At 42.3% G+C, this 15406-nt stretch overlaps 1 protein-coding gene across 1 annotated transcript in view; it reads right to left on the bottom strand.

Moving 5' to 3' along the window:
• The window catches only part of ACTR3B (actin related protein 3B), a 57018-nt gene that overhangs the window by 28794 nt on the left and 12818 nt on the right, over positions 1-15406 (bottom strand). Inside the window, exons 3-6 of the mRNA XM_019655362.1 lie at positions 9792-9916; positions 9079-9189; positions 868-963; positions 7-92 (exon numbers count right to left, since the gene is read on the bottom strand). Coding sequence (XP_019510907.1) covers positions 7-92; positions 868-963; positions 9079-9189; positions 9792-9916 — 418 coding nt within the window. The remainder of the gene's footprint in view (positions 1-6; positions 93-867; positions 964-9078; positions 9190-9791; positions 9917-15406) is intronic.

Genomic DNA, 15406 nt, shown 5'->3' with positions numbered 1-15406 from the left:
GTGACCCCATCCCCGCTGTCAATGACGATCCCTGTTAACGTGCGCTCGCCGACTTGCCGAGATGTCCACGAGGCTGCCAAGGCCAGCACTGCCTGGACAGAAGATGCGAAATCATGAGCACAGGAGGACAGTGTTCTGAGGTAGTTTGCATACTTATTCTCAGGTTCCATCAATACGGTCTTTTTTACTTAATAAGTCTGAGTAACTCTTCCCTCTATATTATCTTTCATCTTTCCTCCCAAAATTCAATTTCCAAATTGGACAACTAACGTGCAAATTTTGTATACGTAAACTGGAGGAGCCAAGTTTTCAGTAAAATAAATCATTTGCTTAAAAAAGAAACGCCAGTGAGACAGGGGTTTTATTATGGAATCATAAGATTGTCATTTATAAATATATTGGTTCCCAGTGTGGGTCCATGGATGGGTTGCAGTAAGCTCACTTGTGGGATCTTTTAAAGACAGACCACTAGGCCTCACACCCGGATAGTCTATGCTGGTTCTCACCCAGGGGCAATTTTGCCCCCCAGAGGACATTGGGAAACGTCTGACCCCATTTTTTATTGTCATGCTTGGTGGGGTGGCTAGTGGTGGTGCTTTCTCTAGTGGTTAGAGGCCAGAGATGCTGCAAAACATCCTATAATGCACAGGACAGCCCCCACCATGAAGAGCTGACCCACTCATAGCACTGAGGGTGGGAACCGCAGTGTGAGATGCCCGGGTATGTCTGTGTGTGTGTGTGTTCTGAGAAGTGGAAAAGGAAGCGCACACAGCACAACCTGACGACAAAGAGTCTTTGGAATCATCATTTCTTCTGCTATTAAACAGTAAGGTCCTTCGGGGATCATGAAAACAACTTTGGTCTCACCTGAACTGCAATGTAGAGTCCGGGTACATTAAACGATTCAAACATAATTTCTGCAAGATACTCTCTATTTTCTGGTGTATTCAGTGGGGGTTCTGTCTGTAAGAAAAAGTCACTTTATTTAATGTTCGCCCAAATTTCGTGCAATTACCTCAGAACCATAAAAAAGTTAGCCTAAAGCATGCTAATTAGGCTGCCGTGTGACTCTAATTTGACAGAGTAGACCCAGAGTGATTAATTAAAGAAACCTGGCTGTGGGTCTCAGAAGCTTTAATGTGGCAGAGTAAAGGCTTCCCTCAACACTTCTCAGTAAGCACCCCAAAACAGGAATGAGTTACAGAAAAGGAAACTCTGCCTTAGAAGCCATAACACCTGAACACCCCAAAACTGAACAGGCCTGCAGTAGGTTGCCAAGGGCAATAAAAACCCAACCATGACGAATCGAGGCCCCAAGAGAACATAGGTGACGTCAGGCCTCAGGACAGTACGGAGCTCTCCGAGGAGGGGGGAAGGTGCCGGCCCTGGCTGCAGTGAGACGATGAGTTTGAGCAGAGCTGGGGCAGAAGCCTCCCCAAGCCCTGCCTGCCATTAGAGCCGGACATGACGTCTTTGCCATCAGCCGCAAGGCAGAAAATTCCAGAGAACTCCAGGGCAGAAGCAGCTTCACCCAGACACCCCCCCACACCGCCTAAACTCACACACATGCCTAGTCCAGGAAGAATTTCCCTCATTCAAAGATGAGGAAAGAACACAAAGAAACCGGCCAAAGACCACGTAAAAAAAACTGAGAGAAAAAGAGAAGAGGAAAAATAATGGGAAAAACCAATGGCAGACAAAGAAACTCATAACCAGAAAAACATAAAAATAAAGCAGATGAAATCATGACCAAAGACATCTCAAAAAAATTCAAGTATCTAGTTTATGATAATAACCATTATCAAATAGGAGGAAATGAAAGGATTACAGAAGGATAAAAAGAATAAATAAACCTGCTTTTTGTCAGTCAGCAATATGTTGTAAATTTTTCCATGTCAATAAGTATGGATACACATCACATATTTAAAGCTGCAAAAGAAAAAAATAAATAAATAAATAAATAAAAATTCTCTGGGCCTTTTGCAAAAAAAAAGTCCACATTACCCTTTGTTATGGACCGAGCTATGTCCCCCAAAATTCGCATGTTGAACCCCCAAACCTAAGTGTGACTGTATTTGGAGATGGAGCCTCTAGGAAGGTAATTAACGTTAAATGAGGTCATAAGGATGGGGGGCCCTAATCAATAAGTAATTAATGTCTTTACAGGAAAGACAGACACCAGAGAGCCCTCTCTGCAACCTAAGAGTCAACGCCACACGAGGACACAAGGACAAGTTGGCTGCCTGCAAGCCAGGAAGAGAGACCTCACCAGAAACCGACCCTGAGGGCACCCTGACCCTGGCCCTGAAGCCTCCAGAACTGAGAGAAAACAAATGTCTGCTGGTTCAGCCACCCAGCCTGTGGCATCTTGTCATGGCAGCTGGCACAGAAGGCGGGAAAAATACAGGCTGCATCAGCCACCAGCACAGCTCCGATTAACCCTGGGACACACGGGGCCAGACTTACAGAGTCTCTACAGCAAGGAGCTATGACCCGAGAGTTCTACTTCTGACCACACTGCCAATCGAGTACGTTGCAAAAACAAATACCTTTAAACATGTAAGAACTTGGAAAATTTGGTTCCCATGATCCCTGCAAGAATTAACTATTAGAAGATAAACTTTAGCCAAATAAGAAGGCAGATAGTGAAGCCATAGACTTACAATGAGCAATTAAGCCATTTAAGATGTAACACAAAAAATTTTTCTTTTCTGGGAATCCTCGTTATAGAACAGAATGTAAATGTTATAAATTAAAACAGTAGAAATAGTATCAAGCTGAGAGATGTAGAAAGAAAGGGGAGAATATAAACACACTGACATCCTCTTATGATGGAATCAAAAGATACTGTTCTAAACTGATAAAGTATCAGAGGCATTAGTATGCATAAAATAATAAAGGTTAATATTAGAATAAGCTCAGTAACATAATCAGTCAAAAGTAGATGGTAGAGGCCGGCCGAGTGGCTCAGTTGGTTAAGAGCTCGCTCAAGAGTGTGAGCTCTGAGCAACAGCGATTCGATGCCCGGCCCGAGCTGAGCTGCCGCTAAGCTGTCAATAGGTAGCAGGATGGCTCAGCTAAAAAAAAAAGAAAAGCAGATGGTAGAGGAAAGAAAGAGGAGATAAGAAAATGTAGAAATGTGCCACCTTGGTCACTAATCACAGCAGGAAGTAGTTATTCACCACTAAACAAATAATGGGTAAATACATAAAATTCTAGGTACATTAAAATATGTAAAAAACATATATATATTAGAAAGAACACACACCCAATACAAAGCAAAGAGAAAACCAAGCCTGAGTTTTAAAAAATTGACACATAAATAAAACACATTAAAAACAAAAAGCATACAAAGTAAAACAGCGGAGCCAAGACCACACGTTATCTGTTGCACAGCAGCATGCCGTACCCGCGTGGGTCAAACGAGTCCTGAAGTCCACTCAGCCGGGTCAAATCCCAGCATTCAATCTGACGAACTTTGGAAAGAGATTTCCTCTCTCAGTGCGTATTCTGAAGGATGGGAGGAGCCTAAGTGCTTACAGTATAGCACCTGACACGTGGAATGAGTCCAATGAAAGGGAGTTATTAGCAAATACAAGTGAAGAACTCACCCACTAAAAAGAAAAAGTGTCAGCTAAGTCCACGAAACAAAATTAAGTCACATCCTACAGGCAAGAGACCTGCCTGAAACAAGGTGCCTCAGAGAGGTCAGTCAGCGGGGTTTAAGTTCAGTGTCAAGTGATATTCCAAATAAATCCCAGACGGATGAAGACTAAATATAGACCTCAAAGGAAAATAGGTTTACTACATAAAAATTTAAAGTTACAGATGTTCAAAAATAACCCATAAAGGCAAAAAAAAAAATCAACTGAGAGAAAGGTATCTGTTGCTAACGAAAGCTTCCTGTCTATTGTATGAAATGGTCCACAGAGTAAAGAAAATGTGGTCTGTGCAGACATGGACTATTATCCAGCCCTAAAAAGGAAGACAATTCTGTCACTCGCTATGACATGGATGAACCTTGACGATGTTATGCTAACTGAAAGAAGTCAGTCACGAAAGACAAATACTGAGTGATTCCACGTACACGAGGGACTCAGAGGCGGCAGATTCAGAGACAGGAGCAGGAAGGTGGGGGCCAGGGCTGGGGGAGGCGGGTAGGGAGCGAGTGTTGAATGGAGACAGAGGTTCAGCTAGGGGAGAGGAGAAAGCTCTGCAGATGGACAGTGGGGACTGTGGCACAACAACGTGAATGTATGGAATGCTACCAAACTGTACATTCAAAAACGATTAAAATGGTCAATTATATGTATATACATTTTATCACACAAAAAACTAGGTAAAAGTTCATAGAAATCAAAGCAATAAGAACAGCAATAAAACACTGATATGTACAAAAGCACAGGGCATGATTAGGCAACTCACAAACAAGGAAATACAAGTAATAAACAGGTGAAAAAATGTTTACAGTCAAAGTTATCAAAAATGCAAATTCAAAATTAATCAATGCTGACAAGAGTACAAATACGGTGGACCTCTTGTACATTGAGGGTCAGTGTGAAATGGTATGAAAAGGTTCCCAAATTATTAATACTTCCGGATCTCAAAATTAAACACTGGTAGTTCTTTTCATATAATTATAGAAAAAAGTGTATGTGCAAAGATTACCTTATATTATTTCATATAAAACAAAGAAATTGGAAATAAAAGTAAATGTCTGAAAATAGTGGCCCTGCCAAGCAGACAGGAAATACCCACTGGACAGATGATTGTGTAGCCATGAGGATGAGGGTTCTGAAACTGTGAGAAAACGCAGGGAGACAGGTGGAGGACACATGTTGAGTGTAAAATCATAAAAGCACGAGTGAATAGATTGAATTAAAATATACTAAATGTTAACAATAATTATGTTACTGTGATAGCACTGTGAAAAGTCCCATAGATGTCTTCCAAATTTTCAGTATCATTGTGAGACACAATCTCGACACGGGTGTGACACCCTGGGTTACAGCCGGGGGAAGAGGCCGCAGAACTTCCTAACTCAGCTTCCTCGGTTATTTATCCACAGACAGGAAAACTTAACAGAAGCAAGAGGGCAACACAGACAGCACATCCTGACACGGCCTTCCCCTGGCCTGGTGGCTTCCCAGTGCAGATGACACTCTCCACGTGGGTGGTGACAACAGCTGAAGTCTTGTTTTGCCACTATCTTCATCCTTGTGGTCACCTCATGGTGGCAGGCCCTGCAACTGACTGACCCAGTCCCTGTTCTTCCTCTTCCTTACTGACAGACCACTGATCAATCCCAGCAGGTGGCAACAGGCCCAGAGGAAAAGCATTTCCCAGAGCTGCCTGGGGGCTGGATGGCTAAGTGAGTACGTTCCGGCCAACAAGAAGCAAAAGCTGATGGAGAGGCCTTCTGGGAAAGCTCCTTCCGAGGCTGGGGTAGACTCATGAGTAGACTCCCTCGGGCCCCTAGGCCGGTCTTCTTTCCTGGAACACAGAGACGCTGACTGGAGCTGCAGGAGCCAACTTGTGATCGCGAGGCGCCCTTAGACAGGAGAGCACAGAGCCCCCTAGGGCACCAGGGGCTGCCACACCAGCACTGGCCTCCCTCTACAAATGTATTTAAGGACAATAAGACCCCTAACTGGTTTAAAATTCCGGTTTTTATACTCCTATTACTTGCTACCAAACAATCTACCATCTGTGAAGGATTTCCATTACAATCTACATACTTCCATTTAAGGAACGTTTACAGTGTAATTACGTTCCCCGGTTCTTGACTCAAGCTCATCATTAGTAAGGGCATATCCTCATGGGTTCTGGGAACCATGGTCATAAATCCACTTCTCCCTCCAGCCCCCATTCCCTCTATGCTTCCTTCCAGTAATTGTTCCTTTAGGAGGCCAATTTAAATGAAATGTTCCCAAACCATTATTTATAATAAGCTCCACATTGGAGGTATCGAGTTTTTCTTTTTTTTTTTTTAAATACGGAAGCATATGATTAAAACATCACATGAATGCAAGCTACGTAAACATTTTTATTCATGACAATGGCAAAATACCATCTGGTATTGATTCAAAAATAAAGAATTAATCACTACCATAAAAACCAATCCACATCTCTGGATAAAGAGCAAACTGAACACATGTACCTAATATTGCCCCCCCCCCGCATCCTCCTCTATAATTAAAGAAACCTTTTTTAAAATATAAATCCTCAAGGAAGAGAGCACAGGGAGATGACGATACACTGGAAGCCGGAAAGCACAGGAATGAGCAAACCTAAGGCCGTCAGCCCCGCACTGGCTGGTGGCTACAGTGCTGGACAGCGCAGGTCTCCGTCACTCTCAAGAACCAGGAAGGGGACTATCACAGTAAGTCAGGACACGCTGCATGTGAAGTTTCATTTCACATGTCAGCTTAACCACAGAGCTGGTAAAACAGGACTCCCGGGTGTGTCTGGGAGGGTGTTTCTGGAGAGGTCAGCGCTCAGTAGACTGAGTGAGGGGTGGCGCCCCCACCAGTGTGGGTGGGCATCATCCAATCCACTGAGGACCCGAATGAAACAGAAAGATGAAGGGAGGGTGACTGACCCCTCCCCTCTTCCTCCCGCCCACCCAAGCTTTCCTGCTGGACGCCGGAGCTTCTGGTTCTTGGGTCTTCTTGAGCAGCACGTGCTGCTTGCTCCCAATTTATACTCAAAAAGTTGGCAGATCTCTTCTGAAGTTGTAAGTCAATTTCAAATCAAGGGCAGTGCAGTTCTCTAAAATACATGATTCTGTTTTGACCCCGGGGCCGTTCAGGACTGGATTTGAGTGTGGCCCCATTTGCTACCTTCTCAACGACCAATACGAGTTGAGTCTCTGAAACTTCTTGAAAACGATGAGCCGTGATAAGCTCATTTGCACCCTGTATATTCAGAGTTCTGGTCACAGCAGTCACAGAGAACAATTGTGTGAGCTACTGAGGGAGAATAATTTAGCACTCTGAAACTCTTACACCAGGAAGCCCCTATCTGCTGCAGCAGTCCAGTAAATGTCTTCAATTAACTTCCAGGACTTGGCCACCAATCTCCATCCCTGCTTTACTCCCCTTAACGAATCCGTTAACTGACTAAGGGCATAAACTTGAAAGAAATTTACCATTCTCATCACTTCCTCAGTCACATCACACAACGAACTGACTTGCAGAATTCAAAGCACAATATATAAAAAATATTTTCTTGGGGGTGACCGGTTAGCTCAGTTGGTTAGAGTGTGGTGCTGGTAACATCAAAGTTGCCGGTTCGATCCCCGCATGGGCCACTGTGAGCTGTGCCCTCCTCAAAAGAGTCAACTATGCCATTGTAGCATGAAAGCAATGTGTGACCAATGACCATGGCTGTTTCCCAATAAAATTTTTAAAAAAACAAAAAACAATCTTTTCTTTAACTTAATAAACTTGATTGCTTTTAAACATTGCAGGTACTCATTTTTGGCAAACGGACTTCAGCTTTTTCATATTCACACCAAACACTTCCACTTTCCTGGCAAGTAGTTTTATCTTACTAGCCTATACATGCCAGCTAAATCAGAAAACATTTCCTATAGGAACAGTCTCCCGTGAGCTGGTCCTGGTGGTGTGCAGCTGCTCCCCAGGCCCAGGACCTGACGTCCTCTAGTGACGCAGGAGGGAGAAGCCCCTGACGGGGACACAGGATGCCGCTGGGCGTGGCGCCTGCCCTGAAGTCCTGTCCTACAGGTGGTTATGGGGTGTGCTAGAGAAGGGGAAACACCAAATGTGACAGGTGGGGATCTGGGATTTGTTTCGGCTACAGTGACAAAGCCACGCAGACACCCTGTCAGTTTCCTGGCTCCTTTTATTTTGCACAAAGCACTGTCGATGCACAGGAGAGAAAACAGTAGCCTGCAGAGCACAGCCCCATGCCTGGCAGCTCCTACCTGCGAGGGTGCAGCCGGGAACGGAGAGCACAGCACTGAGGACTGGCTTCAACAGGCAGTAAATACACAGATCCCACTGTCCTAGTGGCCTCATAGTTAACATATTTTAAGCCAGATAATTCTAAAGAACATGCTATATTCAACGTCAGAAAGAATTATGTAATTGCATCGGGCTGGAACCAATTCACAATGTACTTGTATGGAAAAAATCCAAAGCTAAGTTTTGTAGGTTTTAATATGCAGCTTATGTTACAGGCAGTTGCTCTCTACAAAGCAGGCATTTTGTCCATGTAGCTAATTTTATCTTAAAACGAACATTTAATGGCAGAAAACACATAATATTGAATAGAACAATTAGAACAGATTCTATAACCAAGAGATAATTCTTCCCGTTTCTCTATAATGTTTTGTTTGACTAACATTAAATACCATAATCAGGGCCCCTAACTCAGCTTGATTTTATCTTACAGTAAGATTTAAACCCTGGCAAAATATCCTCTTGACTCAGTTTCCTCTGCTGTAATGAGCAAAAATCACAGTTGTCTAGTTGCTTCCTGGGGTCATCGAAGTACACAGCTGGTTTCCTACCCAAATCCATTCCTCCCTCGAGCTCCCTCGCTGTTGGAGGCCTGTTCCTTCGGGTACCTTCCTGTGGGGCGCCAGGTGGTCCGAAATGGCCCCGCCCCACCCCAGCCCCAGGGAGACAGTTGTGATCACCTAACCTAATCCCCATCCCCATCCCCTTGCTAGTGCCCCTGTGAGAACAAATCTGCTGGGAGGTTTCTGGGAGTCTTAGAAAGTGTTTGTACTTCTGAAAGCAAACATGCCAGGAGGTAACACAGAGGCTCTCCTGGGGCCGGAGGGGCCAAATTAGCACACTGACTGGGTCCCCACTTCTGTGGCTGAGTCCCTATAAGAACCAGCCCTGGAACCACCCAACTCTGGCTCCTGTTTAGTGAGAAAATGAGCCCCGTTTGGTTTCAGACATTTTGGTTGGGCCCCAAGAGCACCCAAGTCATACAAACAGCTTTAGCAGAAATTAAAAACTCCCCAGGGAATAGCACCTTGAATTTAAAATCTGAGCAATTGGGATTCACAGGGATGTGCTCCTCTCGGTCCCAGTTACTCACCATTAAAAAATAATGGTCCTCGGGTTCGGCTCGAAGGTACTTAAAGATCACTTGCTCCATGAACCTTTCCATCAGGTCCCAGTCTTCAACTATTCCATGTCTTATTGGCCACTAACAAGAGAGACAGCAAAGTACGTCAGGCTCCGTCCACACCGGCGGCAGCCACCATGTAACAGCACCGGCAGAGACCGGGTTAGAAAACAGAGGTCTCCTTTGCATGAAGTGAATGTAGAGACACCAGGGCTGTAACAGAAGATGAAGTTGTGCTGTTGCTGATATTCTGCTCCAACTATTCGGCCTCCAAAGTGCGAAGGCCGTCTGCACAATGGAAAGTGTGGCCCGTCTACCATACCACCCGACGATTGGAGGCTTTTCTTTTCTTAGAACAAATGTCTAGTTAAATAACGTTAGTGCTTCTTTTTAATTACTCAATCTGCAACTTGCCGTATCTGACAGGTTAATTAGCCAAGCTGCCATTTCCCAGGGGGCAGATCTGGCCCCCGCGTGTAACCCAGTATTCCGGGTCCGTTCTGTGTTCCGGGGCTTGGTAAATCTGCTGGTTCCTCCACAGCAAAATATACCATATTCAAAAACAACCACAAAACCTCCGTTCAAACCTAAAACTAAAAACACATTCCACAACTCACAAGTCAACTTCCAGTTAAGCTACCATTCTGCATTGTTCATTCTTCTGCCTCCTGGACGGGGCTTACCTTTGTGGCGTAGGTGGGTTTATCTATGGCTTCATCCCCTATGAAAAAGTCCAGGTCATCGACGCCCCTCAACACTCTCCTTTGGGCTTGGTCAACTACCTTTGCTGATTCTCTGATGGCAATACCTTTAAAAAAAAAAACAAAAAAAACAGCACAAAGATTTTCATCACTATCCACATTTATTTGAATGATCAAAATATAATTCCTACGTATAGTACATACAAGTAAATTATCAACATTAGAGTTTTATCTGGGGTCGAGGGTGTTCACAGCAAAGATACTACCAATGAGCATAGAAAATAATACAGACATCAGGATTATTATGTTCCAGTACTATTTTCAGTATAGACAAGGAACTTAGGCTATCTGCTTTTGATGCTGACAGAAGTTACATTACTAAATGTCTCGGTTTCCTCTGGAAAAAAAAAGACCCCATAAGATGGCAAGTAAAATGCTCTTGGGGTACACATCAACAGGTTCCAAATTTTAAAATACAATACAGAAGGAGACAAAATTAAAACTACTGAAGAGAATTAACTGAAAAGATAATGCTTATCCACTCTTAAGACAATTTAATAAAACTGTGCATCAGATAAATTAAAAATATATTTTTAGTCCTGTTACAAATAAAAAAATCTGAGTTCCCATTAAAAGGAAAACCTAGGAGGCTGCTGGCTAATATCTGTTGCAAAAAGAAAAGTACAGCAATCAAACAACTGTATTATGTAAAAATATTAATAGTTTTATGGTATATTACTTTATTAAGAGCTTAGCCTTGATATTTGGGGATATACTTAGTAGTAAATAATGATATAAAACTTCACTCCAGAATTTACCATTTAATGAAATGTGGAAAGCTTCATGAAGATTCGATTTTCCATTTAAATTCCTAACCCTTGGTAGTGTGAGCTCCCATAAACTCGTCTTCATCACATTTATTCCAAAACAAATTAGTAAACATATACAATTATTTTTAAAAGTACATTATCTGAAAGCCCCAATTTATTACAAATTAAGAAAAGCAACAAAGCTGTAAGAGTGAATTTGAATCCTGTTTCTCAGAAAGGCATCTTGAAGTAACAGGGAGAAGCAAAAAAAAAAAAAAAAAGATGGAGACAGAACTGACGTTGCCCACCCCCTTTTCTCACTCCGATGCAAGTTACAAAAGCTGGCACAGATGTAAGGGACAGAATTTCCGCAGGGCTGAAGCAGCAGCACGCCGTGGAATGCTGGGGCTGAGCCGAGAATGTCCACGTCAGAAGCACAGAGTCCTCTGGAACCGTGAGGCTGAGGATGGGGCCTGGGGAGTGTGGCAAGCCACAGCTTACTAAGCAATCTGTAGAAATGAATGACACCCATCTCTGAAAGCTGACCATGCCATTCAATGGCACCTGGACAGCACCACACGGGATCAGTCAGCACACAACTGAGGCCTTTCAAAGTGCCCCTGGCAAAATGGCTGGCAGCAGACCTCAAAAGTCCTCACACAGTGTGCCCGTGCAAGTGACAGATTCTGTCCTCTGGGCAAGATCGAACTTAATATGCATGAATTTAGAATTCAACTGTCAAGTCAATATAAAAGATTGCAAAAATACAAAGGCAAAAAGATTCTGCAAATCATGACATCATTCAAGTTTACCAAGAATCGGAAGGCAAGGTTTTTCACCCAAAGAAAAATCACCACCTTAAAGAAAAAAATGCTGAACTTAGAACAAAACTACCACACTCAAAAATTTAAATAACAACAAAGCAAATCTTATCCCTCCTAAAAGAGTAGATCAAAGCTCTCTGGCCCCAAGTCATAGCAGACCTATGTTTAGAGGCCCTCAGAAACGACAACGACAAAAATAATAAAATACACTTCTTTTCACTATTATCCAGGAAGCAACTGAACCCATGAAACAGAATAAAGGTGTAGAGAGCATATATTCAAATCTTCTGTTTATACCTATGAAAGCAGGTGTGGTCCAAACAGTCCTGATGCACATGATGGAGAAATGTGTCTGAGAGAGTAGCTGTCAATGAAGGCCCATGAGTAGTCACAGGTTATGCGGCTCCTCACAGAATAAAGATCTATGCCCCGCCAGCAGCCATCACCAGCACACCACACACACAGCAGAGCCCTGACTCAGGTGTAAACAGGGAACAAATGTACGGAGGAAACAAAGATGGAGAGGACAATGAACAGATAATATAACTGACATTTACACATCCCAGCTGGTCAAGTGTATGTGGCAGCTCCATGCAATGGAGTATCATAAAACCACGAAAAAGAATGAAGCGTCCTTCATGTATTGATCTAGAAGGGTCGTTAAGGTGCAGTATTTAAGAAGAAAAGCCAAGCAGTGCATGTGGCCTCTGCCAGCACTGGGGGGGGGGGGGGGGCGCCTGTCTGTGTACATTTGCTGTATCTGCCGAGTGCCTCAGGGAGGATGCAAAGAAATCGCAACCCAGCATCGCACAACACAGTAGTTACCCAGAGAAACGAAAACTCGTGTCCACACAAACACCTCTTCCCAAGTGCTCACAGCAGCTTCATTTGTAATAGCTAACGGCTGGAAATAACCAAGACGTCCCTCAGTGGATGAATATTTAAGCCAACTGCGGTACATCCATATTGGAATACTACTCAGCAATAACATGGAGCAATAGTATTGATACAGGCAACAACTTGTTAAGTGCAAAAGCCAATCTCAAAAGGGCACATACTGTGTGATTCTGCTTATGTAACATTATCAAAATTGCAAAATTATGGAGACGGAAACAGTTTAGTGGTTGCCAAAGGTTGGGACGGTGGAAGGGAGAGGAATAAGTATAAAAAAATAGCTCGGGAGAGATCTTTGTGGTGATGAAATAATTCTGTATCTTGATTGCAGAGGTGGTTAAAGGAATCTTCACATGGGATGAAATGAAACAGAACTGCACACACACATGTTGCACCGATGTCAGTTCCCTAGTTTTCACATTGTACAGCATAATTATGTAAGATGTAACAACTTCCTGTGAATCTGTAATTATTTCAAAATAAAATAGTTTAAAAACAAAACGTAGTTTGCAAATGATTTAAACAAATTAAAAAATAAAACACTTCAGTTAGCTGTTTTACAGATTTTTAACTATTTTACAGATTTTTAAAAAATGTATGGGTACAGAATGTGTGTAGCCAAAGGAACAGGCTGTTTTCCAAACACTAGAAAGTCATCTGAGGGCAAATCTATGGAAAATTATCAGGGAGAGTATATCTAAGGAAGAGAACATCTGAAGATTTAGATGCAAATCCTGTGTCTTAAGACCACTTGCTATAGCAGTTGACAGACGATACTAATTTTTAAAATAAGAATAGCCAGTGTATTTCCCAAAAGAATGCCATATATTTTACTAAACCTTCAAGGAATCATTCCTAACATGTAAACTGTTCCAGAGAATAGAAAAAGAAAGCTAACAAACTCATTTTATAAAGCCAGTATACTTTTGATATACAAACGAGACAAAACCAGTATAAGAAAAATTATAGATCAATCTCGCTTTTGAACATTGATGCCAAAAATAAATATTTACAAATAAATACCCAGATTCCCAAGTAAATATTTGCAAATAAAGTTCAGCATGTACTTCTTGATATTTCATAACCAAGAAGGGTTTATCTCAAGAATGAAATAAATGACATTAATATTTGAACACGTAAGTGGAATTTATTATATTAGGGGTTTAAATGCTAAAAACCATATGATCATCTCAAAAGATACACAAAAAGTCTTAAATGTCATTACCCATTCATGATTTAATAATTTAAAAAACTCTGAGTAAACGAGGAATAGAAGGGTGCTGTACTAACCTGAAAAGGCATCTCCACAAAATCCTACAATGATCACTAATGAAACACTACCCCACCCTTTAAGGTCAGAAAGACAAAAGCACCTGCTATCTCCAGTTCTAGTCACTGTGGCAGAAGTTCAAGCCAATGCCACAAGACCAAGAAAAAAATCTAGATGAAGTATTGGGACTGGAAGAGACAAAATAACTATTATTTGCAGTTAATCCAACATCTGCACAGAAAACTAAAAGAATCTGCAGGCTATTAGAACAAACCAGATGGGTCAGCAAGGATGCTGGATTCAAAACCAACTTGAAGAACTCAGCAGCGTTCCTCCTGTATGTTGGCACTGGCTAATTAGAAAACTTAATTCTAAAAAAATTCACAACAGCAACAAACACATAAAGGTACCTAAGAATAAATCTAGCAACAGGTGTGTCTGAGCTTTTTGCAGTTTCACAAACATTACCAGAAGACACGAGAGGCATGAATGAACAGTACAACATACACCATATTCATGAATAGGAAATTCAATTCATAAGGAGGTCAAACCTTCCCCAAATAATCTGCAAATGTAATGCGTCTCTAATCAAAACCCCACTACAATTTTTCAGACTTTAAACGGACTCCAAAACGTACAATAAAGAGTAAGCCAGGGCCTAAGGACAGCTAAGGCTATTCTGAGAAAGGAAGAGGAGGAGGAAGCAGACCCACCCTCCATCAAGACACACGCTAAAGTAATAGTGTTGAAGGTAGCACAGGTTTGGGACAGAGATAAGCAAATGCATGAAGGAAAGAAAATAAACACACCAGAGTATTCACAGGCATGTGTGGTAGGGCAGTGTGATGGAGAGACATGTCCAACCAGGAGGCACGCTTCAGCAAGTGCTGCTGGGACAAGTGGCCTCCCACTCGGAAAACAAACAAAATGAATTCTCTCACACCATGTTAAAAAAATAAACTTAAAGTTTTCAAAGAATACAGAAAGTCTTATGACTGAAGTAGAAATGCATGTTTCAAAACAGAAACCATTTATAAAAGACTGAAAAACTTGACTATATCAAAAATTTCTAACTTCTAGATAAAAAGAAGTTTTTTTTTAATGTCATGGAATATAAGATACATGCAACAAATTAGTATTCACAGTACAGAAAGGATCCCTATAACTCCATTAAAAAAAGAATAAAAATGCAACAGAAAAATAGGCAAAGACATGAACAGGTGATGAAAGGTGCTCGCCCTTACTAGGAATCATTTTACAGTCGTTAGACCGGCAAAAATTTAAGTCTCACAGTTGTTGTCAAGGGTGTTTCTGCAAAAACAGAAACGCTTGTCCACTGCTGATGGGAGCTCAGATCAGTACCAGCCTCAGAAGAGTGATGAGGTAACACCTGACACGCTGAACAGGGGCACACCTGAATGACGAAACAGTCCCATGTCCCTCTGTTTTCTGTGGGGAAACTAGCACGTGTGGGTAAGGAGATATTTACTGCACCAGTTTGTATGACAAAGAAAAGTGGAAAATGCCCACATGAAAGAAAAAAATTGCTGTGGAAGCGCCTGTTGGAATGCTGACCCGGATGTGTGGACCTCAACACTGATAAGCCTTAAAACAGAATACTGAGGGTTTTCCCAAAAGAACAATGCAGTTATTCACAGTATGTACCACTCTGGAAATGTTGACACTCACAAAACAATGCCACATATGTTGATGCGTCCTGGTATCTGTAACGTAAGGATCAAACATGGATGGACGGGATGCGGAAAATATCCACGAGGAGGGAGGGCAAGGGACGGGGGG

The sequence above is a fragment of the Hipposideros armiger genome, unplaced genomic scaffold (genome assembly GCF_001890085.2).
Source record: "Hipposideros armiger isolate ML-2016 unplaced genomic scaffold, ASM189008v1 scaffold_239, whole genome shotgun sequence".
In the NCBI taxonomy this organism is placed as follows: domain Eukaryota; kingdom Metazoa; phylum Chordata; class Mammalia; order Chiroptera; family Hipposideridae; genus Hipposideros; species Hipposideros armiger.
This window is presented reverse-complemented; position numbering and strand designations above follow the sequence as displayed.